We start from the raw sequence: 27,667 nt of genomic DNA on the forward strand, positions 1-27,667 counted from the left end.
GTCCTTCCTTCTTTCCTTCCCTTTTGAGACAGGGTTTCACACTGTATCCCAGACTGTTGGGGAACTCACTGTGTAGCCCAGGCTAGCCTTACACTCACAGCTGTTTTCTGTCTCAGGTGGTTCTCTGTCTGAGTGCAGGGATTACTGGCATGTGTCACCACATCTGGTCAACTTTTGAACTCTGGATTTTTTTTTAAGATTTCTCTTTTGGGTTTTGAGACAAGATTTCTCTGTGTAGCCCTGGCTGTCCTAGAACTTGCACTTTAGTGGACCAGGCTGGTCTGAAACTCATAGAGATCTGCCTGCCTCCACCTCCCCAGTGCTGGAATGAAAGGCATGTGTTACCACTGCCCAACTAGGATTTCTTTTTTTCATACACTTAGTGTTTTGCTTGCATGTGTGTCTGTATATCACATGTGTGCCTGGTGCAGGACAAGGCCAGAAGGGCAGGTTGGATCCCTTGGCACAGACAATTGTCAGCCACCATATGAGTTCTGGGAACTTCACCTGGGTCCTCAGCAAGAGATCTTGAGCACTGAGCTGTCTCTCCAGCCCTAACTCCGATTGCTTGTTTCGATATTCAAGCTGGAGCTGAGTTTTGGCAAATGGCACTTGGGCTCATCTTTGTCAACAAGTATAATTTCCACAGGAATAATTTTTTTGTGTGTATAGTTACTATAAGTGCAGTTAGTTTTCTAGCAGTATTATGTTGGTATTTGCAATTAACTTGATGACTTAGATGTTTTTGGAATGTATATATTCATGATATTTAAGAATAATTATGTGTGTTATTTGAGAAGTGGGTGTAGATGGGAGAATGTGACCATATAATTAATTGTCTTGTGCTTTCATCTCTCTCTTCCCCTTTTAAACATGTGTGTGTGTGTGTATATATACTTGTGTGTGTGTGTGTGTGTGTATGTGTGCGCGCGTGCGCGTGCATGTGTGTGGAGGCCAGAGGGCAACATTGGGTGTCTTCCTCAATCATTCTCTACCTTATTTTTTTGAGCTAGAGTATCTCTTTGAACCTGGGGTTCCCCAATTCAACTAGGCAGTCTGTCTAGCAAGCCTCAGGCACCCTCCCATCCCCACTTCCCAGCACTGGGGCTACAGGAACGTGCCATAGTGCCTGGCTTTTTATGTGGGTGCTGAGGATTTGAACCCTGGTCCTCAAGCTTGTGCTCCAAGCGCTTTACGCACTCCCAGCTGATTTTAAGAAGCTAAGGTCCCACTCTACACCCTAGCCACATTGGCCTAGAACTTGACTCCTTAAGCCTTGTTGGCCTTGTACTTTAGATCCCTCTGCCTCAGCCTCCTGAGTGCTGGGATTACGGGTGCGTGCAGCCGTGCCCAGCAAGACCTCTCACTACTATTACTATTACCATACCCATAGCCGGGATGCCTCTGGGAGGAGTCTGAGGGTCTCCAAGGCAGCATCTGGGATCTTCCTCTGCTAACTCATTGCACAAATCTTTGAACTGGAGGACTGTACCTTGAGCCTTGCGTTAGCCACCCAAGGTAGAGAAGCATTGGAAAAAAAAAAAAAATGCATGTGTGGTCCCTGCTGCTGCCTTGTAAATACACAAAGTGACTTTTCCAAAGGAGGTTGGGGGTGGGGTGGGGTGTGAAAAGACCTGATCATTAGTTACTGTAACTGGCATTTTGGAAGACAGTTTTGACGTGTGACGTCTGAATGTTGTTTGGTTCTTTTTGTCCGGTGGTCAGGTTGTTGGTGTGTCTCATGTTTATGTTTACTCTCCCTCCTTCTCCCCCTCATTCTCTGGATCTCCTGCCCCTCCCAGCCCCCCTCCCCGTAGGTGGGCGTCAACACCGAAGCCATGCTTGGGAACGCTCTCTTCCTCTCTCCCTCTTCTCTATTTCAGCTGCCGATGCGAAGGAGAGGCAGTTCTGGGTGACTCAGCTTCGCTCCTGTGCCAAATACCACATGGAGACCAGTTCCAAGGTAGGTGAGCAGAGGAGGAGGGGGGCTCCTGAGTCACCTGGGTGGCTTTGTGGAGCCCAGTCGTCCATTTCTTTCAGGGATTGGGGGCAACAGTATTGGGTACCTTAATTGTATTCATGCTCCTGCACACGTGTGTGCGTGCATGCACACACGCATTATGAATCCGGAGGTCGGTGTTGGGTGTCTTATTTTTTGAGACAGGGTCCCTCACTGAACCTGGATCTCATCAGTTCGACCCAGCTGGCTGGACAGTGAGCTCCCAGGATCTTCCTGTCTCCAGTCCCCCCTAGTTGCTGGGGGGACTGGTGTCATTGTGCTGGAATTTTACATGCATGCTGGGGATCCGAACTCAGATCCTTACGCTTGTGCAGCAAGCACTTTACCCACTGAGCCATCTCCCCAACCCCTCAGCTTCGAAAGTTACTCAGTTGTCATCCTTGTCTTGCTGCAGTGGTACAAGGCAGAGAGACACACAGATGCCGGGGCTTGGTTCTGTGGGGGTTAGGTGGGTCCTCTTGTCCGTGTAGACAGCTGCTAATTGGCCGGCGGAGAATCTTGAGTAGGAGATCTCACCATGGAAGCAGGGCACCCTGAGGTGCAGTGCAGGAAGACACGGTTTTCTCACTGGTTCAGACTTAGCTGTGGCATCCAGTTGCCGTGTTTGTCTGTGTTTCATGGGTCTGACAGACAGGCCCGCGCTTCACCTCGCATTCTTTCGTTGTAGCTGGCGATCGAACCTGTGGCCTTGCACTCACTATGCACTCATTACCAATGGGCTATACCTTGCTCCTTCCATATGCTCTAACCTGCTTGCCTCTTAGCTAATGGTGCCATGAGATGCTTTAGTGGTAGTTTAGGTCTCTCTGTACCCTGACTCCCCACTTCTGAGATAGAGACTGAATCTCACTGTGTGTGTAGCCCAGGCTCGCTTTGGACTACTCATGACACATCTCTTGCCTTGGGCTGCTGGGTGCTGGTTTGTAGGTGAGAGCCACTGTAGTTGGCTTTATACCTTGCTTACCTCTAAACCCAGTTGAGAACGGACTCTACCCCTGGCTTTATATTATTTTTGGAAGGAAACCCCCTTGCTTGCTTTGAACAGTTGCCCTCTCTTGTAGCATGCCTCTTGGCCTGTGCTGAGCTGATGCTGGGGGGGTGGGGGGGAGCGGTGCTGTAGGCGAGTACCTTCTTCTAAGGCCACTCCCCCTCTGACTGCTTTCCGGAAATCAGAGAGGAATCCTCTGGCTATTTCCTCAGAATTTTATAAATGCCTGGACAGGGCAGTTTGTTTTCCCCTGTAAGCCTCTTTCTCTTCTTCCCCCTTCTCCTCTTTTTGTTGAGAGAGTCTCATTTGCTCTTTAGCCAAAGGTGATCTTGGACTTCTGAGCCTGTCTCCACTGTGTAGCCCAGGCTAGCCTAGGGCTCTGACAGATGTCTTGAGTAGTGGGATTGCAGGGGTCTGACTCTATGACTGGTTTGTGTGGCTCTGGGGACTGAACTCTGCACCCCGTGTGTGCTAGGCGAGCCCTTTTCCAACTGAGCCACACCCCCAGCTCTCCACTTTGTATTTTCACAAGATAGGTGAAAATAAAATACAAAGGTTCAACCCCAACCCATTGCCAAATGTGCTTATTGGAGAGGACTATCCTTCTGTGCCCTTGGTGGGCTCAGGTAAGTGCTGGTGTGTGTTGCTCTGTCTCTAGCTGTATCTGTATCTCATTTTATATGAATGGAATCTCTCTCCCTATCTGACACATGGGTCAACTTTAATCTTTTTAGGGTGCTGAGTGGTGCTCAAAAATTGGGTATCACTGCTTTATTAATTTATCTGAAGATTTTTCCTTCCCTTCCCTTTTCTTGGCTCTTTGGAGACAGTCTCAGGTAGCCCAGGCTGGCCTTGAATTCCTGATTACAGGGTTTATAGGCATGTGCCCCTATGCTCTGCTGTGCTCTCAATTTTCAGACACTGCTAAATGGCCTCCTAAAAAACGGTTGCTGTAGAAGTCGGACAGGTGGCTGAGTGGTGTAGGGCGCTTGCTGTACAGGCGTGAGGACCTGAGTTCAGATCCCAGGGCCTGCTTAGAAGAAAGCCATGCATGTGCCTATCAGCCCAGCACCGTGGATGGCAAAGATGGGAATGCTAGCCTATCTAGGCTCAGTGAGGCCCTGACTCAAGGGAGCAAGGCTGGGAGTGATGGAGCAGAGGCCAGGGTCCTCCATGACCTCTGCTGGTAGGCCGCTCACTTGCGCACACACACCACATTCTTGTACACACATAATGATAAAAAATAACTAATTTACGCTCTCACTGGTTTAGTGGTAACGGTTTGCTTCTCCCACTCACGAACTTTTAACAGTGACAAACACTTAGTTTCGGGTACCGCAGGTCAAAACGGGCCCATTTTCATTCCATCAGTTGTGCCTCTGGCTCAGCATGCCTTCAAGTGTGCATAGAACATGTGCCAACTTTTTAAACTGAGGTCCCTGTCCATGCTAACTCTTTACCTCAGAGCTATTCCCTGTCCACTTGTCACACTTGCATGTATGCTTTATACTTTATTCTGTTTCTCTATCAAGTTAATTTCCCTTCTTGATTTTCACTTGCTCTTTGTTTATTTTTTTAAATTTATTTTTTGGGTTTTTTTTTTTCTCTTTGTTTATGAAGGTTAAAAAAATCTATTATTGCTACTGTTAGCTATTTTCTCCTGGCAGGATATTGTCATGCTGCATTTTTAATATTTTTTGAGACAAGGTCTCACTGTGTAGTCCAGGCTGGCCTTGAGCTCACAGCCTTCTGATTCAGCCTTTGAGTGCTAGGATTGCAAGTTGGCCTCTCCATAGCCAGCTGCTTTCTCAGCTTGAGTAAATTTCTTGCTAAGTGGAACACTTAAATTTTTTTTATGGTCAAGTTTGTAAGAATTTCCACGTTTGGGTCTTGGTTTTGCCTTGTGTTTAGTAAGGGCTTCTCTGCTGCCAAAATTCGGAAAACGTTTGTTTTCTTCTAGTGAGTTTGTGGTTTATGGTTGTGTTTAAATTACCAGTTTATTTGTACTTTGTTTTGGGAGCAGGAAGTGGCGCAGAGAACAAATCTTGAACAGTTGCATAGTTAACGAGTCGCTGGAGGGAGGGGGTGGATGCAGACTCTGAAGGGAAATTTGCTTTCTGGGTAGATGGTCTCTGGTTCCTTTCAGGAATGCGGGTGAAACTATTAGGGCAGGTGGGCTAATCACTGGGGCTTTCTGGCTGGCAGCTAGCTGAAAAAAAAAAAAAAAATGCAGGGAAAGTCCAGGCTCAGTGAGAGACCCTGCTTAAAAGGAACAAGGTGGGCAGTGCTGGAGGAGCTTGCTGAAGCGTTCCTCTGGCTCCTGTGTGCACATACACACATGTACATATACTTGAAGAAAATGTATATGTAATACACACATATGCACACACACATACACACAAACACACAGCGCCACTTTCAAGCTCTTAGTGGTCACACTGGGCTGTTGACTATGTATTAGACAATTCTATGAACACAGAAAGTTGTTGGACAAAGCTGCGTAAAGTTTTCATTATTCCTATTGGTTTCTCAGAAAGGAATTTCCCAATGTCTACTTAATCTCTTGAACTGTGTAACACCTTCCTGTGTTCCTCCCTCCCCATCCCTTCCTCCCCCTCCCGCTTCCTCCCTGCTGTGAGGTCTGGTCTTCTCTAGGGCTGCAGCAAGGTCTTGACTGCCTTCACTCCTCCAGTGGCCTTGTCTGTGTGACAGGAAGAGAGAGCCTTTCTTAGCCGAGGTGGAAACTTCCATCTTGTGGCATGACTTCGTACACACTGGAGCTGTGTGTGGAGCAAGCCTCTGCAGGAGTCGGGATGGCTTCCCAGTGTGGTGGTCACTGGTTCCTTTAGTGCTCTGGAAGATGAGGGCAGCATGTGTCCCTGTCTCTACCTGGCTTCTCCCTTTCCTGGCATGGCCTACTGCCATGGGCTTGCAGGGCCAGTGGTCCCCAGCACACTGTCTCTGGTGCCACCTTGCATTGTCTGTGCTGTACTTGCAGGGTCAGAGTGTCCTCCTGACCACCGTTGTGCTGTTCTCAAGGTCCCCGTCCTGTGACATCTATTGACCCCAGAGCCATTGTGACTTGTTCTCTGTGCCCCCACCCCTGGCCAGGGTTCATCTGGGCTGCAGCTTCTTTACTGTGGCTCCTAGAGAAATCTCACCTGATGCTATTGTGACCCACTGCAGGTGGATCTAACCCAGCGGCCCTGCTCTGTGAGTGCCGGCTTTGGTGCTTTCCTGCCCCGTCACTAAGACAGTATCAGCTAGTATTGGTATCAGGAAGAGTAGTGTTGGTCATGGTTCTGATGGGCTTCTGTTCTCCAAAAACAGACCTTGAGGTTAGTCGTTTTCCTAAGTGTTAACAGTGTTAGTGTCCTTGCATGTCCAGAGAACAGATTCTCCAGGTAAAACTCAGGCGTAACATTAGAACAAAATGCACTCCAGTGATGATGATGATGGTGTTGTTGTTGTTGTTGTTACTATTATTATTGTTTTGAACTCACCAGATAGGATTACAGGCCTGTGCTACCACGCCTGCTTCAGGCAAACACTCCCCTACTTACTAAGCCGTCTCCTCAGTCCTGCTTTCACTTGTTGGCTCTCAGGAATAACATAGCTAATGAGCCCCTGTATGTGGGGGTTCATGTATGAGCCCCCGTGTGTGGGGGTTTGTATATGTTCTTACTCTTTAGGACGTGTACCCCAAACACACCATTTTCTACAGCAACGGCACTCACTGCCCTGTGGTCGTCATCATGTCCTCCCTCCTTCATTTTTTCCTACTTGTGTGTGCTCTTTCTGCCTACATGTATGTCTGTGCACCACATGCATGTCCGGTGCCCTCAGAGGCCCCGAGATAGCATTGAATATTCTGGAATTAGCGTAACAGGTGGGATGGTTGTGAACTGCCTCATGGGTGCTGGGTATTGAACCCGAGTCCTTTGGGAGAGCACTCAGTGCTCTTAACTGCTGACTTACATTAACTCTCTTAACTCTCCTACCTTTCCAGCTCTCTTTGACATTCTTGTTTTTTTTTTTTTTATTTTTTATTTTCTTCTTTTCTTTTCTTTTTTTTTTCCAAGACAGGGTTTCTCTGTGTAGCCTTGGCTGTCCTGGACTCACTGTGTAGACCAGGCTGGCCTCAAACTCACAGAGATCCACCTGCCTCAGCCTCCATCTCTTTGACATTCTGGTTTTTTGTTGTTGTTTGTTTTTTGGGTTTTTTAAGTCAAGGTTTCTTTGTGTAGCTTTGGCTGTCCTATACTTACTTTGTAGACTAGGCTGGCCTCAAACTCACAGTGATCCTCCTGCCTCTGCTCTTTGACATTCTTATCAGAGCATCTGATTTACCATACTTTTGCTAACATTTGCCCGGCAGCAGGTGGGTGGGTGTGAAGTGCTCGAGAGCTCTCTGTCTCTCTCTGTCTCTCTGTCTCTCTCTGTCTCTCTGTCTCTGTCTCTCTCTGTCTCTCTCTGTTTCTGTCTCTCTCTCTTTGTGATTTCTCATTTGCATTTCCCTAATGAACATTGGTGTTGAGAGTGCCTTACTGTATGCTAATCAGCCATCCATATATCTTCTTTCAAAATATGCTTATTAACTCTGTATATTGTTTGTGATATGTTTTTTAAAAAGATTTATTTATTATTTATACAGTATTCTTCCCGAATGTGGGCCTGCCCACCACAAGAAGGAACCAGATCTCACTATAGATGGTTGTGAGCCACCATGTGGTTGCTGGGAATTGAACTCGGGACCTTTGGAAGAGCAGATGGTTGCTCTTAATTTCTGAGCCATCTCTCCAGCCCCATTTGTGATTTATTTTAAAGCTGAGTCTTCCGGGCATTTCATATGCTTCCAGGCAGACTTTTGGCAGATTATGGGTTGACATTTTATGTTTTTCATCTTTTTTTGACATGTGAGAGTCATTTATGGACTACCAGGTATGAGGGACAGGTATGAGCTGGGTTTTGGTTATGTCTCAGCCGTTCATACCGTAACTAGCCTGTCATCTCTGGCTGCCGTGGGAATAACAGACTTCCTTAGGCTCACTTCCCAGGTCAGCACACTGGGCAAAGGAATGACGTCAGCCTTGGGGTGGAGTTAGCATTATGATGTCAAACACGTCACGGATATAAATTCCTCCTTTTTGGGGTATGTGTGGGGAGAGGATGTGCAGTTCCCATGAGCGCATGCTAGGACAATCTCTAGTGTCCTTCAAGTGCTTCAGCTTTCTGTTTGAGGTGGGCCTCTCGTTAGCTTGGAACTTCATGGAGTAGGCTAGAGCCTCTGCTCAGCAAACTTCTGGAGATCTGTCTGTCTGTCATCTTGCTGTCCCTGGGATTATGAGGGTGCGTCACCGTGCCCAGCCTCCTATGTGGATGGCGTGGGGACTGAACTCAGCTCCTCGCGCTTGTGAGGTAGGTGCTGTACTCATGTACTCTGGCGCCATATGCACCGTTTCTTTCTGTGTGTTGTTGAGCTAGGTCCTATCTGAAGACGAGTCACAGAGAGTAGCGATTCAGACTCACCCCTGTAGCGACTCAGAGACCCTACTGTCATGACGTTTCTTCAAAAAGTCTGATGAGCTGCCCCAGTGTTAACATTTCATCATTGCCTCAGAAAGTTCCAGCAGCAGCCAGTCGTAGAGCCTAGTAAGCTCAAAGCCCCAGGCTTAATCCGTAGTACAACAAAAAGAAACGTAAAGTCCCAGAACAAAACTAAAGCCCAAACTATTTTGGTGGTGTTCATATTGTGTGTGGTTGTGAGGGGCTCTGATCCCACCCTCTGAGGGGTTGTGGGATTAAAAGCAGGAGGGCTGTAGAGGGGGAGAGGTGGACAGCATTGGCTGGTACCGGCCAGGGCTGGGTTCCACTGAGAGAGGAGAGTTAGTCGGTTATCCATGGGAGCATGGACTGTGAGTAGGAAGGATAACAGGGATTGTGTCAATCAGTCTCTCGTGTTTGGAGTTCAGAATCCATATTGTGTCTGTCACTCTCTCGTGTAGAACCAGGCTAGTTTCCGTGACGGGCACTGAGCTGACAGGATGGGGGATAGCTGCTAGATTGGATCCCGTGAGACAATTGCCCAGGAAGCCTTGTGATGATGATTATTATCAACTTGGCAGGATGTAGAATCACTAAGAACTGAGCCTCCGGCCGTGCCTGCTGGGAGTTATATATATTGATTGTGTTAAACTAAGGTGGGAGGGCTTGCCCACTGTGGGTGTCTCTGTTCCCTGGCTGGGACCGCCCACATGGGTGGCTCCGTTCTCTAGCTTGGCCCGCCCACTGTGGGTGGCTCCATTCCCTGGATGGGCCCGCCCATCATTCCCTGGCTGCTCCTTGACACCCCCAACAGAGTAGAGTCCTTCTCCCTTAAGGTGTCCAGTCTTGGTATTTTTCCACTGTAGCAACAGCGGAAACTAATGCTTTGCCCAAGCCTGGAAGTGCACAGCCTGCAAATGGGACATTTCTAGAAGACAGCGGGGTCTCTAAAATAGTCAGATGATGACCTTAAAAAAGTAGTTTAAAAAAAAAATGTTTTAAACAAGAAAACTTGTTGAAATTGGAGAAAAGTGTTAAAAGCCATGGGTGGGGAAGGTGGACCATTAAGGAAACAATCAACAAAAGCAAACCAGACACATACACATGCTCATGCACACACACTCTTTGGAAAGACGTCCAAAGGGCTAATGACAACAGCTGAGCGGCATTTAGGACTTGGGGTTGAACCTGAACTTTAAGCAAACCCTTTGAGTCTCTGAAATTTTCACACTGTGTATTATTTATTACATTATGTATTTAAAGATGTAGCTATTTAAATTATTAAAAATTTAAATTAGCAAAGATATAAGAAATGCGGAGCCAGTAGCTGGGATATAGCTCAGAGGCAAAGAGGTGGGTGAAGGAAGCCCAAGTTCAGTTCACAGCACCCCATAAACTGAGCACGGTGACCATCTGGAGACAGAGGCAGGGAGTTATTCTCAGTGACATAGCTCTAGCTGCTGGGATACATGAGATGACATTTTTAAAAGCAGGGGGACTAAAGAGGGCCCACAGTGATTAGAATATTCACTGCAGTTACAGAAGACCTGGGCTTAGTCCTCAGCACCCATGTAGAAGTTCACAACCGCCAGTAACTCCAGTTCTAGAGGACCTGATGCCCTCTTCTGGCATCCAAGGCTACTGCATGCATCCGCTTGTTCAAACCTGCATGCAAACAAAAATAGAGCCAAGGTGATTGCCTGGGTGCTGGGCTCTCTTCTGCATGGGAAGCATCAGTAATATTTGCATAGATAGGTCAAGCTAGTCTCCGTGTCTACAGGGAGACGCCTCACCCAGGGGTTGCCACTAACCCGTTTCTCATTACGTTGAAAGTCTTCACACCAAATATCCTTGATGATATTTGATAATACAGCTTTCTTGCCAATTCCTGTGCGGCTTCTATTCTCGTCCCTCTGATCTGATTTTACTTGATATGACTGGACGCGTTTAAAGTTTAATGGGCTTTGGGGATGTGAAACTTTCTCTCCTTTATTTGAATTAAATTCTGACCCATGATGCATGCTGGGCAGATGCCTCCTCAGCTGGGTTGGTGGGGCACCTGGCCTATTAGAGGAGTCAGCCCCTTGTGGTCCTGTTTCTGAATCTTTTCCATCGCCAGGTAACAGGGAGGGTGTTAGGACCACAGGTTGAAGGGGTTGAGTAACGGTGCCACTACGAATCTCCCACGTATCTGTGCATGCAATGCTTGTGTGCATATATGTGTGTGCACACACGTGCATGCATGTGGGAGGTCAGAAGTCAATGGCAGGTGTTTTCCTCAGGCATTTCCTACCTTATTTTTAAAATTACATTTACTTATGTTGAGTGGGGCACCATGTGTGCATCCAGAGGTCCAAGGGTGTCTCCCTACACCATATTGATACCAAGGATCAAATTCAGGTCATCAGACTTGGCAGCAAGCACCGTTACCTGCTGAGCCCCTCTGGTACCTTGCCTTAGTTTTTGAGACAGATTCTCTCGCTGAAGCCTCAAGACCCTCCTGTCTCCCCAGGGCTGGGTTACAGACCTCTCCCACCACACCCTCCTCCTCCTGCTCCCCCCAGGGGTGGGTTACAGACCCCACCCTCTTCTTCTGCCCTGCCACTCCAGTGCTGGGTTACAGACCTCGCCCACCACACCCTCCTCTTGCTCCCCCCAGGGGTGGGTTACAGACCCCTCCCACCACACCCTCCTCCTGTTTCCCCTCTCCCAGTGCTGGGTTACAGACCCTCCCACTGCACCCTACTTCCCCCTACCCCCAGACAGGATTTCTCTGTGTAGCCTTGGCTGTCCTAGAGCTCACTTTGTAGACCAGGCTGGCCTCCAACTCAGAGATCCACCTTCCTCTGCCTCCCAGGTGCTGGGATTAAAGGTGTGCATCACCACTTGGCTGCAATTTTTTTTTTGTTGTTGTTCTTCGAGACAGAGTTTCTCTGTGTAGCCTTGGCTATCCTAGACCCACTTTGTAGACCAGGCTGGCTTGGAAACTCAAAGCTATCTGCCTGCCTCTGCCTCCCGAGTGCTGGGATTAAAGGCGTGCACCACCACCCCCGGCCCTGGCTGCAACTTTTAAAAAGAATTAATTTCTTATTTTTTTTGAAGTTATATAATTATATCATTTCCCCTTTCCTCTGTCCTCCCTCCAAACCCTCCCATCTATCACTTCTTGCTCACCCCCTCCCCGATCCCCCATCCCACCCCCCTCAGTCTGTATAGCATCACTTGTGTGCATATTTTACAGACAGACAGTTAATAGTGTGTGACTGATCGGTGTGCTCCTCAGTGGAGCACCCCGGAGGACTTTTCTCCTGCTTCCAGCACTCCTTAGTTGCCTGCAGTTCTTCATGCAGGGTTGAGACCTCACGGGCTCCCCAGTTCCATCCTTGTTAGTTTGTCCATTGTTAGCCTTGCTCAGGGGGTGTTGGGGATGGGGATTCAGGTCCCCATGCCCGTGCGCTAAATAAGCCATTTCCCCAGCCCCTCCTCTATGCCTCCAACTCACACCTCACAGTATGATGTACAGCTGCACTAGTTAAAAGCACCACCTTGCAGCCCAGAGACCTTGAAGTGTAAAGTGTCCCAGCTGAGAAGAGCCCTCAGGGGTAAGTAGTGTCTTCTGCCCTAAGCAGCAGGTCTCTGGGGCTTCCATGGCGCCAGGGTCGCACCAGGCGTGCACTTGTTAAACTCTGCTGAGCCATGCTGGATGGACTTCCCTGCGCTTCCCTCTTCCCTCTGCTGTGCCCTCCTGATTCTGCTACCCGGCAAAGGCATCCCATGTCATTTTTCTTCTGAAATTTTTCACAGATAATTGCTTTTTTGGGTACTTAAAAGTAAATGTAAGACCCCCCCCCGCTCCTGAACATGCTGTTGAATTAGGTAAATAAAACACAATTTAAGAACAGCTTTTATTGAAACAATAAAGTTTGGGGAGTTTTTTTTTTTTATTATTTTAATGAAGTGAAACAATTTTGTAGACCTTCTCAGGCATAATTTTAAACTTGGGCTGGTCTCCTCGCCTAAGAGGGAGAGGATTGCTTGCCAGGAGCACGGCCTTAGTCAAGGAGAACTTTAAATAAAACTTTTTTTTTTTTTTGGACCAAGTATCCTGGTACAGCCTATAATCCCAGTGCTTGGGAGGGAGGGAAGCTGAGGCAGGAGAATCACCACAGTTGGAGGTCAGCCTGGGCAACACAGTGAGACCCTGTCTCAGGATGTTCACCCCTCAGCTAAAAAACAAACCCTCTATGATTGGTTATTTTACAATTTAGGCAACTGGTGCCTTGTCCTAGCACAAATGGTTGAATTTCTGTTTTCTGGGTGGAACACTGAGGGGTGATTTTATAGATGGGTTGGGGCGGGGGAGCTTGTGGTTGTGAGGGATTGGACAACATTTAGTCTCAGAACGTTTTCTGTGCTGAACTTCACTGCAGAGGTTCCCTGTCTGGAGTGGGGTTGTCCGGGCCCTGTTGTTTTGTTGGGAGGTTTGGGGAAGCTCAGCTTGCACGCAGCCTTCGTCAGCTACGAGTGTGAGCCATGGTGTGTCTAAGCCAGGCCTTTTCCAAGTTCTCACTTTTACCAAAGAAATTTGCATGACCCAGGCACATAAGTATCGAAATAGGTATTCAAATCAAATATTTACTGATAATAAATCATGAAAAAGGTATTTTAAAGCAACTTTTCATGTATATGTATAATGTATCTAGGTTTCCACTTCCTGTCACCCTCCCTCACCCCCACCTCTCCCACCAAACGTCTTCAACACATCCTCTCCTACTTTGAAGTCTTAATTTTGTGTGTGTGTTCGGGTGAGTGAAACAACTCAGTGGGTAAAGACATTTGCCGTGAAGCCCAGTGACCTGAGTTCAAACCCCAGGACCCACGTTGTGAAAAGAGAGAGCCAATTCCTGCACACACACACACACACGTTGTGAAAAGAGAGAGCCAATTCCTACACACACACACACACACACACACACACACACACTCGTGATAAACAGAATCCAAAACTTAAAAAGAAAAACTCGGAAAGCCCAACATTTTTTGTGATTACTGAGTTTCATCAGGGTTGCCTTCATGAGCGTGGGTGGGGCGTGAGCGTGGGTGGGGCATGAGTACGGACAAGTTACTGGTGGCTAAGCACCAAACACAATGAGTCCCTGTGCACAGTTAGCCCTCAACTACCAGTGGTTCCTCCCGGGGGTGCAGGGCCTTGTGGGCTCCTGCCCCATCTGAGCTGGAATGTCTTGTTCAGATCGCTTCTTGTGCGTAGCCATTGTGAGTTTATGAGCGCCGCCATCTCATGTCCAGAAGATTTCACAGCCCCCCCCCCCCCCCATCCACTGGCCTTTAGAGTCTTTCTGCTCCACTTCCACCCTGCTCTCTGAGCTGGACGGGCTGATAAAGGGGTCACTTTAAGGCCTGAACACGTAGTCACTTATTCTCAGCACTAATGAAATGGTTGCACTTGTTTATCGGTATGTAAATAATTAAAACGTGCCTGAATGTTTGAAACTGCAGATTCATCATTTTCAGAGTTGATTGATTTTGTAGTCCTCAATACTGAGGAAGTCACTCTGTGTAAATGCATAGTACAAACGGCAGACGTATATTCCAGAAATGTTGAGTATTCTGTCCTAATCCAAGCCAGAAGTCACTTAATGACTTAAAAAAAAAAAAAAAAAAAAAAAAAGAAACACAACCAGAAAGTCAAAAAGTAAACTCAACCACTGCAGCACAATATAATCCAGAGACGTGTTAATTACATACGACCATCAGAAGAAAGTGAAAGGCTTTTGTTTTCCATAACTAAAGTGTTATGGTGACTTGCTCTGTTTGTTCATTTATTTATTTATTTATTTTTTTTGAGATAGTGTCTTAGCTGCCCTGGGACTTACTATATATATAGACCAGGCCGGTCTTGAATGTCCCAGAGATCTTCCCGCCTGAGTGCTGGGATCAGAAACATGGGTCACCACGCTGGCTTAAACCATTACAATATTGTAAGTACTGACAACTTATTACAGTGGCTTAGTACAACCACTGCAGACAAATGGATGGATGCACGATACTGACAGTCTCAGGTCTGCAGGGGTATTTCAGGAGGCTCTCCATGGCGTGGCGTGACATGAGGGCATGAGCAGAGCACTCACGCGTGTGGTCAGAAGCAAGGCTGTGGAGAGCTACTGCGCCACACGGGGAGGGTGGCCAGAAACACCTGCATTCCTTGAGTTCAAATTCATGTGTGGTGATTGTGGGTTCAGAAACAGTAAACTGCTGTCTCAGGTATGAGACTTTCTATAGGGTCGTAAGCGACAGTGAAGAAAGTTCTGGGTGCCTACAGGTTCCATGATGATGCCCATGGAGATTGCCCCATGGGGAGAGGCAGAAAGTATGCTGTATCAGTTTATCAGAAGTTGATGTAAGGGGGCAGGGGACAACTGATATTTTACAATAGTCAAGCTCAAGAATACATCCTGTGTAAACTGCATTCTTCAAAAGTACCAGTATCACAGGGGTTGGGGGCGCAGCTCAATGACAGAGCACATTACACATGCACACAGCATACAGACACACACACACACACATACATGCACACACACACACACCATAAGCTAAGGAGGCATACAGAAAATTCACGTTGTGGCTATGGCAATACTAATCTCGTCTAGACTTTTAAAATCACATTTATTTGTTTCTCTGTGTGTATTTACACTCACATGCACATGCATTTGCACGCACTTTCCTGTGTCACTGTGTGAGGAGGATAACTTTAGATAGTCTCTCCTTTCTTTCCACTGTATGGGTAGGTCACCCTGGTCATCAGGCTTGGTGGCAGGTGTCTAACGAGGGCCTGGTTTATCTCTAAGAATGACTCTTTTGTTTTTTGAGAAATAATTTGTATATCATGAGGAGAGTTTGTGTATGCCTTGTAGTAGTATTTTATATGTCTGTGAAATTACTGTGCTGTCTGCTGTCAAAATGCAAGAACGTCAAGTTCTTTAATAGGCATCATTTAACTTTATTCTCTCAATAGTCTTTTTCGTTTTGTTTTGTTTTTTAACCTCTTTGATCCCAGGGACTGGAGCCAGGGCCCTTGCGTGCTTGCCAAGCGCCCTGCCACCGAGCTATGTTCTCAGCGTCTTGTTTTTCATCTTGAGACAGTGTCTCACTGAGTTTCCAGGCTGGCCTTGAATTCACTCTGTAGCCCTGGCAAGCCTTGGGTTTTTAATCCTCCTGCCTCAGCTCCTAGGAGTCTGTGATTACAAACCAGAGACACTTGGCCCCACCTTCTAGTCACCTAGCATGCTGTAATGCAGATTCTACTTTCTTCATAAAACTCGTTGTTGTTGTTTTTCGAAACAGTGTTTCCTCTGTGTAGCCTTGGCTGTCCTAGACTTGCTTTGTAGACCAGGCTGACCTCGAACTCACAGAGATCTCGCTGCCTCTGCCTCCCGAGTGCTGGGATTAAAGGCGTGCGCCACCACGCCCAGCAGACATTTGATTGGCAGGGAATTGAACCCTGGACCTTTTGTTTCACAGCTTGAACCCTTGTCAGTTGAGCCATTGTGTCACGCTGCGTAAAACTCTTATGGTGTTTTAACGTAATTATTTTATTTTGTATGTGTATGGATGTTTTGTCTGCATATACGTTACTATACCACGTGTGTGCCTGGTGCTCGCTGAAGCCAGAAGAGGCCATTAGATCCAATGGACCCTGAGTTACAGTTGGTGAGCTGCCATGTGGGTGCTGGGAATCCAACTTGGGTCTTCTGGAAGAGCAGCCAGTGTTTTTAATCACTGAGCCATCTCTACAGCCCCTTTACTTTCTTTTCCTTCCTTTCTTCCTTCCTTCTTTCCTTTCTTCCTTTCTTTTTTCCCCTGGCTTTTCGAGACAGGGTTTCTCTGTGTTATCTTGGCTGTCCTGGACTCACTTTGTAGACTAGGCTGGCCTCAAACTCACTGTGATCCACCTGCCTCTGCCTTCTGGGTACCGGAATTAAAGGCGTGCACCACCAACTCCTGCCCCACCCCCACCCCTTTACTTTCTTAATTGAGAATGAAGATAAAACTCTCTATTTACCTTCTGTCCCCTCTAATTACCTTATATCACATCACTGGTAGGGTGCTGTGGAATAGATTTTATTTTAAAGTGTGTGTGGGGGGGGGTGGGCTTTGTATACATGAGTGCAGTGCTGCCAGAGGCCACAAGAGGGCGCAGGATGCCCTGGAGCTGGAGTTACAAATGATTCTGAGCCACTAGATGTGGGTGCCCAGAATTGAACATGGGTCCTATGGAGGCTCAGTTAAGTGCTCTTAACCACTGCGCCATCTCTCCAGCTCAGGGTCTATGTTTTAAATTCATGTCTCTGATCCATCAAGCCCAGTAGACGAGGCTCCCTGATGAATATATAAACAGTGCCCCAAGATGGAGGAAAGTTCGGGTGACCACCAGTTAGAGCAGAGAGCCGGCTGCTTCCTGAGGCACAGGAGAGAGGAACTGGCATTTCTGTGCCCAGGAAGGGAGGAAGCAGCTTTGTAAATAACGAATCTCTTGTAAGTCACACCCGAGGTGACGTGGGTAAAGTTACTGAGTGTTGGGTTTGTATTCATAAAGCCAGATCTGTAAGGCACAAACTAGTCCCTCTGTCCTTCCTCATCTGAGTTGTGTTCCTAGGTGGAGAGGCCAGATTTGTAGGTTTTTGTTTTTTGTTGTTAGTTTTATAACCGATGCTCATTGACTATAGATTTTGTTTTGAGACAGAGTCTTAGGTAGCCCAGGCTAGCTTCAAACTCTCTATGACCTTGAATTATAGATCCTTCTGCCTCCACTGAGTGCAAGCATTGCAGGCCTGTGCTGCCATCCATGGTTTCTGTGTGGTGCCAGGGCGTTGTGCTGGTGAGGCACACACTTGACTGAGCTACACCGCGGCCCCAGGTTGTAGATTTTGTACACGGTGACCAGGGTGTCAGCTGCTGTAGCCTGACGCTTCTTTGCACAGTTCTTAAGCTAGTTACACTTTCTGCACAAGCATGCAGGAGGCGTTGTAAGACTTGCCTTGCTCCTTTGGTCCAGACATCTTGGCTGAGCAAGGTCTTGGTGAGCACAGCGAAAGATACCCCACCCCCACCCCCATAGCGAGTGCCTGATTTCTTGGAGGGGCACACTGCTCGAAGCTTTGTGGTTGTGCTTGCAATTTTTTTTAAAAAAAGATTTATTTATTATGTATACGATGTTCTGCCTGCATGTGTGCCTGCCCACCAGAAGAGGGCACCAGATCTCATTATTGGTGGTTGTGAGCTACCATGTGGTTGCTGGGAATTGAACTCAGGAACTTTGGAAGAGCAGCCAGTGCCTTAACCTCTGAGCCATCTGTCCAGCCCCCATGCTTGCAAATGTTAATGGTGCACTCTCAAGTCACTGTCTTGTTGATGGCAGGGTGCCCTTCTTTTACTTACCACTGCCCCCCTTCTGTAGGTGTCTTCCTGCCAGGCCCAGGCTGGAAAGGAAGGGTGCTAGGGGGTCATGGGGGTCTGTTCTTGTCCCATCATGCACTGGATTGAAGTCCTGTTATTGATGCGTCTGTTCCTCTCCCACAAATATCAGCTCTGTCATCTTCCTGTCAGACTTCTCCAAAATCCCAGCCAGGTTAGCGGGGGCTGAGGTTTGGGTGAAGCTACAGAGGCATTTAGAAGGAACCCTGAATTCCATTAGTGGCTTGGCACCTGTCTCCGGATCTTTCTTCTGACTCCTCCTGAGGCCAGCTCAGCATCTGGCGGAGGCTGCTGCTGCCTGCTGACCCCACTGTTTGGGATATTTCCTTCTCGCCTCTTGGCAGCTGACCTTTCTGGTATCTTCCATCCTTGTTACATATATCTTCATAAATCTTGGAATAAAGTTCACTCTCTTACATCACACTGTAGGAGTTCATAAACTGCCTACTGTGCACACATGGTCCTGCTGGTGTTCTGCCTTTAGCTTTCAGGATGGAGGCTTTATATTCTGAGTCTAATCATGTATTGATTAAAATAACAACCAACCAAATGAAACTAGGAAAGAGATAGGTGTGTGTGTGTGTGTGTGTGTGTGTGTGTGTGTGTAGACCAGAGGTTAACTCTCCGCCCCCCGTATGTCATCCCTTAGAAGGTGTCCTCTTTAGTTTTTGAGATAGTCCTCACTGGAACCTGGGGCTCACCAGCAGGCTAGGCTGCTGGCCAGCAAGCCCCTGGGGTCCTCCTGTCTGGGATTACAAGCAAGTGCTGCCACATGCTGTTTTATATGTGGGTGCTGTCGATTGCATCAGAATCTTCATGTTTGTGTGGCAAACACTTTACTGACGGAGTCATCTCCCCAGCCTTAAAACCAGGAGAAACCTTTATTATGGGGCGGTGGCATGTTCAGAAACCACAGAACATGTCCGGCTGTTGCAAATGGTGGCCTCTTAGTTCCTTTCACATGTGTTACCTCATGCCAGGATTTCTCCCTGGTAGTATTGGCACTTTTACATGGATGGTCTGTCTCTTCTGAGCCTGGTAAGGCATTTGGCAACATCTCTAGCCTGTACCCATAGATGGTGGGTAACACATGCCCCCACCCTCAACCAGTTAGGACTACAAATAAACCTGCAGACTGTGCTGCATTCTCCCAGCAGGGAAGAGAAGTGCTCCCAGACAGGGGAGGAGTGCTCCCAGGCAGGGAGAAGAGTGGTCCCAGGCAGGGGGAGAGAAGTGCTCCCAGGCAGGGAGAAGAGTGGTCCCAGGCAGGGGGAGAGAAGTGCTCCCAGGCAGGGAGAAGAGTGCTCCCAGGCAGGGGAAGAGAAGTGCTCCCAGATAGGGGAGAAGTGCTCCCAGGCAAGGAGAAGAGTGGTCTCAGGCAGGAGGAGAGAAGTGCTCCAAGGCAGGGAGAGGAGTGCTCTCAGGCAGGGAGAGTCATCCTGGCCACAGTCCTGTTTGGCAGGCCTACATACAAAGGTACCTGGACTCAGATGGGTAAGATGGCCACCTGGCCAGGGCAGAAGTGAGACCGGAAGCCATTTGCCTGTGTTTCCTTCCACACTCAGCCTCCCCTCCACCCTCAGCTGCAGGGAAATGGCCTTTCAGCACATACCAGAGAAGCAAACTGGTGGGGCTGTTGTGTACTTGGGATTTTGCTCTTGGGAAAAGCCCCGCGTTCTTTGCCAGAAACACGACAGTCTATCCATCATGTGCCTGAAACCTCCCTGGCCTCTCACAAGAAGCAATGCAGATAAAAGTTGCCAGAGGCTCTGACGGCCTGGCGTGATGCTTCCTTGTGGAAGTCTTGCTCCACCCGGCTCCTAGCGGACTCTAGAGTTTGCAGCCAGGGACTCCTCTGCCGGGATTCTGCATCCGTCTGAGAGGAGCCCATGTGCTTCTGGCATGCGTTACTGAGTTTTAACTACCCCAAGCTCTGTATTGCATTGCCGCTGCTGTGGACAAGAGAGGGCGAGTGTGGTCTGAGAGCTGGGCTCCAGGCTCCTGGCGCCTGCCGGGACAGGGTGTTGACTGCTCGCGGGGACTTCTGCCCCTCCTCATGGGCTGTACCCACTCTGCCGTGGTGCGGACCAACAGTCGGGCCTCCTCCTGCCTCATCCCTTTGAAGTCGGACTTGGATGGAAGTTCTTGCGGGGTCCCTGGCCCGTGGTCCTCCCCCAAGGTACCTGCTGCGGGTGGGGTGGAGAGTTCATTGACTTTAAACTTGCCTGGCTGAGGGAGAAACCTCTGTGTCTCGGGACTTGCAGATACAGGCTTCCAGGGGCTTCTGTCCACCCTGACTAGCCCAGACTGGCTTTGCCTGAAGAAATACCTCTTCAGAATTTGACAATTGAAATATAAAATGATATTATATTAGAGTTGACTGACATTTGAAGTAAGGAAAAACATCTCCATATCTTTTTTCCTTATTAAGCTCTTTTTTGTTTTTTTTCTATACAGACTTTGGGCAGGTGCCTTGATTTTCTGTTTTGAAGCCTATGCCATGGGCTTAGCTCTTCTGGAATGACCCCTGTGCATATGTGGGCATAACACGCTAGTGGGAGCAACTCAGGTTTGGAAGTCAAGAAATGTGAGTGAGCCAGAACTGATGGTTCATGCCTGCGTTTCTGGTGCCAGGCTGCAGAGACAGCAGGATTGCCTTAAGTTCAAGACCAGCCTGGTTGACATAGCAGATTCTAGGTTAACCATGGCTAAATAATGAGACCTAGCTAAAAATGAGAGAGTCTCCCTCCTGCCCCACTCTTCCATTGGCCTTGAACTTGTCTGTAAACCATATGGAGCCAGAATAAAAGCCTCTTTTCTTGCGGGTCCCAGGAGCCATATGTACATCATGCCACAAAATGTACTTTTCCAGGATTGTTTTCATTGTAGCTGGTGGTTTGTGTCATGGCCCATCCGGTCCTTACCCCCGCCCCTTCTGCTTCCGGGTTTCAGTCTGTAGCCAGGCCAACCTGGAAATCACCGCACAGACCGAGCTGGCCTGTGATTGGTGATGCTGCGCACACCCTCTGCGTGCGTGCGTGCGTGCGTGCGTGCGTGCGTGCGTATGTATCAGGCAGCTCGGGAGTGGTGGCTTGTGCCTACCATCCCATCTCACAGCCAGTTTAAGCCATTTCTCTTCTGTAGACATCTCAGTTTCTTACCCTGTAAAGTGGGTGGAGAATTTGCTCTCCCGTGTGTCACAGAGACCTTGCATCTCAAGTCAATTGATGTTTTCAGAGAGACTAGTTAAAGATGGGTTCCATAGCACTGATATCATAATTATAAACCATGACACGTGGCATAATTGCCAGCATCACCTGCTGACGGTGCGGGAGCAGCCCCTGGAGGCACCCTGCTGCCGACCTCTGTGCTCTAGTGTGACAGGAGGGATGTTCTGTCGCCTGCTTATTTTAATCTTCCTGAGGTAGAATATCAAATTGCTTTTTATAGTTTTGGAAGCTGGCTACTGCCCCCCTGCTCGGGATTGTATTTTTATATTTGTGATTTATTAATTATTAACATTTTCCTCTGAATAGGTCTTAGACAGTTTTTAGTGTGTGTGTGTGTATGTGAGTGAGAGAGAGAGAGAGAGAGAGAGAGAGAGAGAGAGAGAGAGAGAGAGAGAGAGAGAGCGCGCAAGCTTGAGAGTGATGGCTCTTGTTTGTCTTCTCAGTAGATAGGAAGCTGAGGCAGGGGCATCACCTCTTGTTTGAGGCCAGCCTGGTCTACATAGTGAGTTCCAGGATAGCCTGGCTATAGGGTGAGACTCTCACTCTCAAAAAATAAAATAGAAAAACAATTGAAATAAAATTAAACCTGAAAAAGGCAGTTGTGTGGTGAAGCAGTGAGACTGGTGTGGTGACGTGGTGACACTGTGTTGAGGTGACGTGGTGACACTGTGTTGAGGTGACGTGGTGACACTGTGTTGAGGTGACGTGGTGACACTGTGTTGAGGTGATGTGGTGATATGGCTGTGGCGTGGTGATGTGCTGACACTATGTTGAGGTGACATGGTGACACTGTGTTGAGGTGACGTGGTGACACTGTGTTGAGGTGACGTGGTGACACTGTGTTGAGGTGACGTGGTGACACTGTGTTGAGGTGACATGGTGACACTGTGTTGAGGTGACGTGGTGACACTGTGTTGAGGTGATGTGGTGACACTGTTGAGGTGACGTGGTGACACTGTGTTGAGGTGACGTGGTGATAAGGCTGTGGTATGGTGACGTGGAAAAGAACCTTCTGATCTGGGCCCCGTGCGCTTTAGAGATGACAGGTTTGTTAATACACAGACATGAACTAGAGGAAAGTGTCTGATCCCACTTACGTGCATGCTATAAACACACCTTCAGAGCGTGTGTGTTAGGTCTCCATACCAAAGACAAGGGGCCGGAGAGATGACTCAGCAGCTGAGAGTGCCTGCTGCATAGTCATGATAAAGTATGGATCCCAGCACCCACACAAGCCAACTAGCCCACTGTCTCCAGCTCCAAGGGAACTGGTACCCTCTGCTGGCCTCTGCATCCAGAGGTTCACATCCCTGTACACAAAGAGGCTCACACACTGCTGGATATATGAACACACACACACACTCACACACACACACACTCTCTCGCTCTCTCTAATATAAACCGGTGGGGGAAAAATAAAAAAACAGATGCCTCTGTGGTTAAGAACACACACACTGCTTTTGCAGAGGACCCAGGTTCAGTTCCCAGTACCCACACTAGGAGGATATCTGACGCCCTTTGGCCTCCACCGATACGCACGATCATGGTACACATAAACTCATACGGGCACACACATGCACATAGACAAAAATAGACAAATTATAAACCAAACCAAGAAACAAACAAATGCAAGAAAGAAAGAAAAAAATCCAAACCAGCTGTGATGTTGTGGGAGAGAGCCCTGAGCCAAGGGGATTGCCACAGTTTCGTTGCTCTGGTCTGCACAGGCTCAGCCAGGGCTATAGAGCAAGACTGTCGCAAAAGCCAATGAGCGCACATAACAGAAAGCAAAGAGGGGGCCAGAGGGGCGGTGTGGAGGTTAAGAGCACTTGCTGCTCTTGCAGAGGGCTGAGCTTAGCTCTCGTGGCCCATGCGGGTTTCACAACTGTCTGTAACTCCAGTTCTGACCTCTGTGGGCACCAGGTACACACATCGTGCACATACATGCACGCAAACAAAACACTCAGACACATAAGGCAAAAGTTTTTAAAATCTAAAATGTATATAAAGGGGTGATAGGCATTTACGGGCAGCCTGAAAGCGGACCCGTCGACAGGGAGAAACACTTTGTGGGTGGTGCTTTGTGGTGAAAAGGGGGAGTGAGGTGCTGGGAGGGAGCTGTGAAGCCCTTTGTGGATTACTGGCAGTCCGGAAGCATTTTGATGTAGGGGCCCGTTTATGGTTCCTTGGAGAAAAGGTGAGAAAGTGTTCTTTGAGGAGAAAAGTCCATGCAAAGAACAGAAGGCTGGGGCCCAGGTGCTCCACAGCTGGGCAGTGGAGGAGTATCCAGAGCCCAGGTGTTCCACAGCTGGCCAGTGGAGGAAGGGCTGGAGCCCAGGTGCTTCACAGCTGGGCAGTGGAGGAGGGGCTGGGCCCCAGGTGCTTCACAGCTGGGCAGTGGAGGAAGGGCTGGAGCCCAGGTGCTTCACAGCTGTGCAGTGGAGGAGGGGCTGGGGCCTAGGTGCTCCACAGCTGGGCAGTGGAGGATGGGCTGGAGCCCAGGTGCTTCACATCTGGGTAGTGGAGGAGGAGGACTTTGTTGAGCTGAGGAGGTGTAGTTGACAGGGGAATTCAGGTGGTTTATCCTGGACTATGTTTTCACTGGGAGTGACACACAGAACTGTGATGTGGTTTGTGATACATCTGTAACCCCAGCACTTGGGCGTGAGGGGCAAGGCAGAAAGGTTGCGAGTTTGAGACTATCCTGGGATGCCTAATGAGGCCCTGCCTACAAACAAGACTACAGAGAAACCACGGGTAATTGGGGAAAGACTTGGAATTTGCCCAAAATATCTCCAGGAAGTTCAGTATTTACAGTAGGCCACCAACACCAGATTGTCTGAAGCAGAATTTTAAAAATAGCCATCATTTTGCTATTGCCTATTTGCTGTGGGTCTGCCCCCTACAAAGCTCTTGTCCCTTTTGTTAGTGCTGGCCAAGCGATGCCCAGGAAAGTCGTGGAAAATCAACCTGGTGGCTGCCATGGGACTGCTTTAAGCCTCCAGGGTCCCTGCAGGGCACTGGAGAGATGGCTCAGAGGTGAAGAGCACTGTCTGCTCTCTCAGAGGTCCTGAGTTCAATTCCCAGCAACCACATGGTGGCTCACAACTATCTATAATGAGATCTGGTGTCCTCTTCTGGCATGCTAGCTCAATTGCAGGCAGAACGCTGTATAAATAAATACATTAAAAAAAAAAAAAGGCACAGCCCATCACGGTAGCCAAGGACCGGCAATAGGAGTGTGAGGCTCACCCAGTTTGTTTATTTATTTATTTTTTTATTTATTTTATTTTTTGGTTTTTCGAAACAGGGTCTCTCTGTGTTAGCTTTGGCTATCCTGGACTCCCTTTGTAGACTAGGCTGACCTTGAACTCACAGTGATCCGCCTGCCTCTGCCTCCTGAGTGCTGGGATTAAAGGCGTGCGCCACCACGCCTGGCTTGTTATTAGTTTTATTATTAGAAATAGCTCACAGGGCCGCTTTTGTCTGACAGAGGGGCATCAATGCTTTGTTGAAAGTGTCTTAACTCAGCCTGTGGAATTACAGTGGAGAACTAAAAGAACCTGTCAAAGGGCTTGTGGTACCTGCTCAGAGGTGCAATTTTTACTGCTCTACCTACCAGCAACTCTCTGGGCTTAGCTACCCTGACTCTTGCCCCACTTGTCCACTCAGAAGAAGCATCTGTCGCCTTTGGTTTGACTCCCAGCCCTGCTAACCTGTGCACTTGGGAGATAGGGACAAGGAGGTCAGCTTCATAGCGAGTTCGAGGCCAGCCTGGGCTACATGAGACTCTGTCTCAAAAGAAAAGGTATGACGCCAGCCTGGCTTAGTGGAACAGATGTGTGGTCCCAGCTACTCAGGGGGCTGAGGCAGGAGGATTGCATATCCAGGGCCTGCCTAGGCTACAGGTGGGTGAGTTCAGGACCAGCCTGGACAGGTTAGTGAGATCCTGTCTGAACAGGACATACAGCTCAGTAAGCGCTTGCCCAGATACCACCCCATCGAGAGCTGTCCAGGCTTTGCTCTATTTGTGATGTCTGTACTGAACTCTCTGAAGATTTTCGGGTTTAAAAAAAAAAGTGAAGTTCAATCCTGAACCAGCTGGTCACGGAAGAAGATAAGTCACGGCAGTAAAGTAAGGAAGGGGCTCAGTGGCTGGGAGAGGTCATCTGCTAAAGTGGGCAGTTGTTACAGTCGGGCCTGGCACCCCAGAAGTCCCCAGAAAACAGTCTGAGCTTAACGAACGGCTTGTCTGCAGAGGCTGGACTCCAGGCAGTGGGGGTGAGGAACCCTGAAGAATCTGGTGTGAGAAGAGGAAGTGGGAAGTGTGACTGGGGGTCCTGGGGACCCTGTAGAGCAGCGGTTCTCAGCCTGTGGGTAGTGACCCCTGGGGGGGGGGGGGTGTCAAGTGACCTCTTCATAGGGGTCACATGTCAGATACCCTTGTATAAGATATTTATATAACGGTAGTCATGCCAGGTTCCCGACAGGAGCACAACTACAGTTATAAAGTAGCAATAAAATAATTCTATGGTTGGGGGAGGGGCGGTCACCACATCACGAGGAACTGTGTTAAAGGGTCGCATGTTAGGAAGGTTAAGAACCACTGCTGTAGAGTGTGCACCCCGATCTCCAGCCATGGGCGCATGGGATGCTGCTACACACCTGTCTGCTCCCGACTTCACTGATCAAAGGTTGCCTGTGGGTGCCTATTCCGTCTCACCCTTGAACCTGCCTGAGGGTTGTCCCTCCCTCCACCCCCATCTTCCAAACTGGCTTCCAGAGATCAGAAAGCAGCAGGCAGATGGAAAGGCAAGGCCTGGTGTCCTCTGTACCAAGCTGCCTCCATGGTCCCTGGGATTCAGATTTGGCTCTACAGGATGAAGCCACCTCTGTGGTCCCCACCCCTTTGAATAATCATCTGAAGCCTCTCAGTCCCCAAGGCCTCAAGAATAAGTTCTTTCAGCCTGGCTCTGGAAAGATAAGAGTATTCCTGTTCTACTGAGTTTTTAAAAATGACTCCTCCTCGTGTGTGTGTGTGTGTGTGTGTGTGTGTGTGTGTGTGTGTGTGTGTGTATACAGCTTCTGTGTGGTGATTGAACCCAGGTTGTCAGGCTTGGTGGCAGGTACCTTTCCCTGCTCCGACATCTCTCCAGGTCCTAATCTGCTTATTTCTTTGTGTGCGTGTGTTTCCATAAGGATGCACATGTTCGGATGTAGGTGTGTGCTGAGGCCGGAGGGTAATCCTGGATATCATCGCTCAGGCACCATTCGCCTCTCGTTTACTTCTGACATTCTGTCCTGCTGCACGTACACATAAACACCCGGTGGGTGTGTCCGTGCGGAAGCCAGAGGAGAGGCCGTCACGTGTCCTGCCCTATTATTCTCTGTCATGTTCCCTTGAGAGAGAGTCTGTCACTGCACCTGGAGCGTGGCTAGCATCCAGGAAGGCCCAGGTCGTCTCCTGTCTACTCGTCACAGTGCTGGTCCAGGTGTGCGTGGCCTGTTAAGATTTCTTTACTTGTTGGGCATGGTGGCAGAGGCAGACGGATTGATGTGAGTTTGAGTCCAAGACAGCCATAGCTACCCTGAGAAACCAGTCTCGAAAAACAAACAACAAAGGAAGATTTCTTAACTTAGCCAGGCATGGTGGCACACGCCTGTAGTCTCAGCACTCAGGAGGCAGAGACAGGTGGATCTCTGTGAGTTCTAGACCAGCCTGGTCTACAAAGAGAGTCTAGGACAGCCAAGGATACACAGAGAGATCCTGACTTCGGGGAAACAACAACAGCAACAACAACAACAAAATAAACAGCACCACAAACAAAGACCTTCTTTACCTGAGTGCTTGGGATTTGAACATAGACCTTTGTGTAGTGCATGATTTTACAACTGTTGTGACAAATATTTAAATATACTATTATTATTGTTATATATGTGGATTGTGGGGATCAATCTTAGGTCTTCATGCATGTCACAGTCCAGCCCATCCCCTCAGCTTCCCTACCTCCTTGGCTTTGCCTCCGTTTCTTATTACTGTTGAGGTCAGTTGATGCAGCAGGCTCATGCCTCCCACGCCTAGGAAAGCTGTGCAAACCAATTAGATTTTAACACAAGATGAAATTCCCTTTAAAACATGAGTAATTTGGAGTCTTCAACAGTCTCATCTTTGAGGACAAGAGGAAATGAAGAAAAATCTCTTCTGTTCCACCATGCAGGGAGCGATAAGCGTTCAATTTTCTCCTTGGAGTGCTCCAGCAGCTGTGGTGACAGTGACGTACTGCCTCAGGGACACCTGGCAGGGTGGGGCCCGCTGCATTTGGGGAAAGCCCAGCAGCCTCCCTGCACGTCTTTCATGGGCCAGGCTGTCTTTAGCATGCCAGATGAAAGTAT

At 48.5% G+C, this 27,667-nt stretch overlaps 1 protein-coding gene across 5 annotated transcripts in view; it reads left to right on the top strand.

Annotated features, from left to right (window-relative positions):
• Osbpl10 (oxysterol binding protein like 10) overlaps nucleotides 1-27,667 on the top strand; it is a 237,752-nt gene that overhangs the window by 79,388 nt on the left and 130,697 nt on the right. For 4 of the 5 annotated variants that reach the window (XM_051140141.1, XM_051140140.1, XM_051140145.1 and 1 more), the window contains one exon: nucleotides 1,884-1,963. In XM_051140141.1, coding sequence (XP_050996098.1) covers nucleotides 1,884-1,963 — 80 coding nt within the window. Of the gene's footprint in view, nucleotides 1-1,883; nucleotides 1,964-19,922; nucleotides 20,224-27,667 lie in introns of those variants that run through there. The other variant, XM_051140144.1, reaches the window with a different exon arrangement.

This window comes from Acomys russatus, chromosome 32 (assembly GCF_903995435.1).
Source record: "Acomys russatus chromosome 32, mAcoRus1.1, whole genome shotgun sequence".
Taxonomy (NCBI): Eukaryota; Metazoa; Chordata; class Mammalia; order Rodentia; family Muridae; genus Acomys; species Acomys russatus.